General features: G+C 43.7%; 2 protein-coding genes across 2 annotated transcripts in view; both read right to left on the bottom strand.

Annotated features, from left to right (window-relative positions):
- Positions 1-469, bottom strand: part of LOC115820824 (C-Jun-amino-terminal kinase-interacting protein 4) — a 14,944-nt gene extending 14,475 nt beyond the window's left edge. Inside the window, exon 1 of the mRNA XM_030784509.1 lies at positions 369-469. Coding sequence (XP_030640369.1) covers positions 369-467 — 99 coding nt within the window. The 5' untranslated portion in view covers positions 468-469. The remainder of the gene's footprint in view (positions 1-368) is intronic.
- A 3,059-nt stretch (positions 470-3,528) lies between these two features.
- Positions 3,529-5,000, bottom strand: part of LOC115821661 (prostate-associated microseminoprotein-like) — a 2,249-nt gene continuing 777 nt past the window's right edge. Inside the window, exons 2-3 of the mRNA XM_030785467.1 lie at positions 4,431-4,539; positions 3,529-3,697 (exon numbers count right to left, since the gene is read on the bottom strand). Coding sequence (XP_030641327.1) covers positions 3,529-3,697; positions 4,431-4,539 — 278 coding nt within the window. The remainder of the gene's footprint in view (positions 3,698-4,430; positions 4,540-5,000) is intronic.

Here is a 5,000-nt window from a genome sequence, read left to right as displayed (position 1 = left end):
CTGTCTATGTCAGAGGCATTTTCTCTCAGGCTGGTCTGGGGTTAAATGCCTTGTTCAGGGTAACCTCAGCTATCAGATTTTTTGCCCAGAGGTGTCAGAAACAACATTACAGACTCCTGCATTTTCATGGAAAGTCTTTTGTTAAGAGTTACAGGGCAAGAAACCTTTGGAAATTCAAGTTCGATATGAATATCAAGTCGCTATGTCAATATCATTTTAAGCCACGGTTTAACATCACACAAATCAGGTGGAATCCGCAGACAAACACATATGTAAACAACTGGGTGTGGTTGGTTCAGTTCATTAGAAGGAGGCTACTGGTGCGTGTAAGGTCCGGAATGTGTAAGGACTGCGCTGTGATTGGTTACCTGGAGCTCGGAGTAGAGTTTTCCCGCCTCTTCACTCACAATGTCAGGATCCAGGTCCAGTTCTCCTGTTCCGCACAGAATACTCTCACTGCACTCCATCTCTCTCTCTCTCTCTCTCTCTCTCTCTCGCGCTCTTTCTCACACACACACGCACTCCTTCACTATCTCAATGATCTCCTTCTTCTCTTATCTCTGTTACGGATCTCTCTTCCTTTCTCTGTCTACTTTTGCTCTTTCTATCGTTCTTTCTCTTGCTCTGTTTTTATTTTTCTGATCTCTTCCTCCTTGTCCTTTTTTTTTGTTCTTTTTCACACCCTTCAAAATTGTTTCAGCCTGTGGTTAACAAGGCTAACAACATTTAAACGGTCTGATTTAGTGTAAACGGGATGTCTGCCTCTCCCTGGTTTCCTCTATGTTGGCCTGTCTTACCCAATTAACAAGAATACTTTATGTAGCAGTCTTGCAGTTCCAGCTGCTTCTCCTTCTTCCATTTCTCTCTTTCACTTATGCAGTCTGCCCACAAACGAATTCATTAAATACAAAGAGAGAGAGAGAGGGAGAGAGAGAGGGGGGGAGGGGGGAGAGATTTCCGAATCTGTCCTGCACTCAGCTAATGTCAGGGGGAGTTTTCACGTCCATGCTGAAAAAAGAAGAACAGAAAAAATAGACGGGGACCTCTTTTTTTTTTTTATATCAATGAGGAAATTAGATCACATTCAAAAGGTGCTTAAACTCTTGCAGACATGAACGCCGGCCAAACCGACAGATTTTCTCCGAGGAAGTTAAAAAAGAAACTCATTTATTCACAGTTTGAACAAAGCAAGCAGAGACTACCATTCCATGAAGTAGCCTACACGGACACAGGATTTTCAAATCCATTTTCTGAACTCAGGAATATATGGTTTTACAGGATAAAACCGCTGCGCTAAACTCGCGAGCTATTTCTTTCTTAGACTACATGCTGCAGTAACCAAAGGACAGGTCAAAGATTATGCAATTCAATAAATGTGTCCATACCCAGCAAAAAAAAAAAAAAAAATTATAGAGATATACATTACATCGCAGTACGTAGGAATCTCACTACCTGATCATAAAGTTATCAGAAATGGGACGCTTTTGTTGCCTTGGTAATGCTTTGGCGACAGCAGATTAGATTATCTTTCACGCAGCTTAGACTATCCGCGGATCGCACGCATTAGGTAACAGTGAACCCGGTGGAATCAGAGGTATCGATGGCGTGCAACAAGTCGTTGGCCCGTGAAAGCAGCTCTCCGTGTGAGTACGTGATCGTGTGAAATGAATTCACTAGCTCCCCGAGTTCAGCTGACAGGAGCCCCGTCACAGGACGTACTGTCATCGGAACACACAAGGGGCAGCGACACGGTTGCTTTCACTCTCTCACACACACACACACACACACACATACACATACACATATACACACACACACACTTTGAATGACAGACGCTGTTGCAACCAGTACAGGAAAACGACGTGTTTTGAAACTCTGATACAAAATTTAGATAAGAATGTGAGAGAAAAAAAACCCCTGAGACTAAACGTGACCCAGGGAAACCAAAATAACGGCAGCTGACGTTGCCAAACACCTTGAGCACTGGCTAGCTGGCCCGACAATCTTTTGTCGCGTTTGAGATATTTTGAACGCGACCGAACATTTTTAACGTTACGTGCTATAAATAAAACGTTACCTTCGTTTCTGGTTATGGTCCAGACAGCGTTTTTTTCTGTTGTTTCAACTTTCTGTAATTCCAGTCATCCACTTCGGAAGACCTATCAATTACGCTAAACCAGGTTAAAGAAGTAAGGGGGTGTGTTCGAAAAAAACAGGAAGCACGATTGACAGCATAGTATAACCAATAACAGCCAAGGTTAAGTCTCGACGACCAATCACAATACAAATAAGGCTGGAGAGGGCCGGTAATCATGAGAAAAAGTTTCGGGAAACTTGAATATAAGACACGTGACGAGGAGACGCTAAGGACCGTCATGTGACATAGAAAAAAACCCCGAAGACTCATACCTGTTGAAATTTTTAACATACCGAACTTGGCGAGCAAACCTTATTGGCTGGCCTACTGCATACAGCCAGGCCCGATTTAGTTCGCTGTGAGTTTAATCCTGTTAATTCGCTAAGCGCATTTTTTGGTGACGGTACGTTTGATAAACTGCTTCAGCAGCATACAGCCTGTTTCACTGACTGCACGACTGAAAGTTGAAGAAGTCACTGGAACAAATCTTGTGTGAAACAATGACCAGGTTGTCGGACTTTTCCGCTGACTGTGTGAAATCAGTGAAGTGTGGCTATCATCGCAGCAGCACGAAGAAATGTACTCACTGACGGGTAATCAATAATGTATCCTTCCCGTATGAACATGTGCCAAGATAACGGCACTGTCCCAGAATAGAATTTAGAACTGTGTCAGCATTCTTCAGAGACCGGTTTAAATGCCTTTAGAGCTCTGAAGCGCTTAACGAAAATCCTGAGGCTTTTTACCACGACAAACGGAATTCAGACTAACTTTCTTCTTTCCTTTCTTTCTTTCTTTCTTTCTCTCCTACAGGAAAGCTGACTTGATAGTTTATTGTGGGAAGTCAGCATAATTGTATCCTCATATCCTTCCTTTAAACCTAGAATTACCTTGTAACATCAGACTTGCATTCATTCTTACAACTCATTCAAAATAAAGGTCTTTCTAAATACCGTCTTTTTTTTCCAAAACAAAAGTCCTCTTCCGCGGCTCCTTACGGCACACACATACAGTGACCACTGATGATGTCAGCAGCAATAATGTGATAAATGAAACAAACCAGCATCCACTGAATTTATTTATTTAACTCAATGATCACTTCAGAAACATCAAGGACACATCCAGGATTAAGAATCTTCTTTCACTGCCACATGTATGCCTGTGTGGCTGTGTTGTAGGATTACAAACCGGGTCACCGACATTTATATTACTGTAAATGGCACGACTGAAGTAACACTTATCTGAAACAGTAGCTTTCATATCAGCTTAAATAAATACGTCGTCTAACTATGACAAATGTAAACAATGTCACAGGCTGCCCGGTTGTAAATTACAGCTCTCGAACCCGTTCTGGTTGAAAATAATCAATGAACTCAGTCGATTAACGGCGATTAGAACATCAGGTCGTTGTCAGACTTCCAGGCGTCCGGTCGCACCTTGTCCCATTTCCCGTAGAGACACGGAAGTTTGTGATTGGCTCTCATCACCGCCACGCTGATGCAAGAGTCCGGCTTCCTTATGACCTCACACCAATCAGGATAATCCACTGGCTGTGAACTGCTGTTGAGAGGGGTGGGACAAAGCACAAATTGAACGAATGGAAGGAGTAGGCGAGAGAGAGAGAGAGAGAGAGAGAGAGAGAGAACACGCACTGGAGGAGTTAAGATTTTTTGTGGGAATGAAGATTTTTTATTTTTTTTAAATTTGTTTTATTTAACCACGCTAGGGTGAATGAGCATTTCTGCTCTTTTTCAAGGCTGCTGTGTCGTTGGTTGAAGGGGGTGGAGGAGACATCGAAATTGAATGTTCTGTCACCCCTGGAGTGACTTGAGGTCAAGCCGTCATCTCAGGATGACTCAAAGAAAGCGGGGGGTTGGGGTTGGGGTTGGGGTTGGGGGGGGGGGGTGTTCAGAGAAATGGGAGATATTAGAACCAACAGTCCACCAGTGGTAAGCCAGCATCCCCTGTATGCTGTTTTTAAAACCAATCCACTGCTCTGTTTTGTCAGTACTGTCAGAGGGAAGGAACCAATGAGGAGCGGGTCTTTGGCATTCGGTCAGAGGGAAGGAACCAATGTGGAGCGGGTCTTTGGCATTCGGTCAGAGGGAAGGAACCAATGAGGAGCGGGTCTTTGGCATTCGGTCAGAGGGAAGGAACCAATGTGGAGCGGGTCTTTGGCATTCGGTCAGAGGGAAGGAACCAATGAGGAGTGGGTCTTTGGCATTCGGTCAGAGGGAAGGAACCAATGAGGAGCGGGTCTTTGGCATTCGGTCAGACCGAGGGATGAACTTACTGGTCACAGCACCCAACGCCAAATGGTTCCATGCAGACGCACTGGTAGCAGTCTTTAGTCATCCAGCTCTCTCCGATGCCAAACTTCTGGCCCTGGTATTCGCAAACGCCTGCCCGAAAAAAAAAAGCAAAACAAAACAAAACACAACACACTGTAAACAAAGTAGAATTTACAATTACAGCTGTTTATAGAAAGCTCCTTAATGGCAACATGCCTGGTTTGTGTTCTGCCTCACTTGGAAGTCACTTCAGATAAATGTGTCTTCTAAATTTATAAATGTAAATCTTTTTGTTTAAGCACAACAGAAAACCAGTTCGTTAACACACGCTTAAAATGCCATAGCACAACCATTCATTCTTTCCATCAGTGTTTTTCAACCAAGAGCTCAAGAGCTCTCCCTTCTGCAGCGCATTCATTTCAGTTCGGCGACAGCACACCTGAGTAAAACGACCCACCGCTTCATAATTAGCTGATTTGTAGAATCCAGTATGATTGTGCAGTACTGAAACTAAACCGTACAGTGCCGTGATGCCTCCAGACTTTAAATGGTTCCTGATCCGTTTCAGAGGG

Source organism: Chanos chanos, chromosome 9 (genome assembly GCF_902362185.1).
Source record: "Chanos chanos chromosome 9, fChaCha1.1, whole genome shotgun sequence".
In the NCBI taxonomy this organism is placed as follows: Eukaryota; Metazoa; Chordata; class Actinopteri; order Gonorynchiformes; family Chanidae; genus Chanos; species Chanos chanos.
Note: the sequence above shows the minus strand (reverse complement) of the source record. Positions and strands in the feature narration are given on the sequence as shown.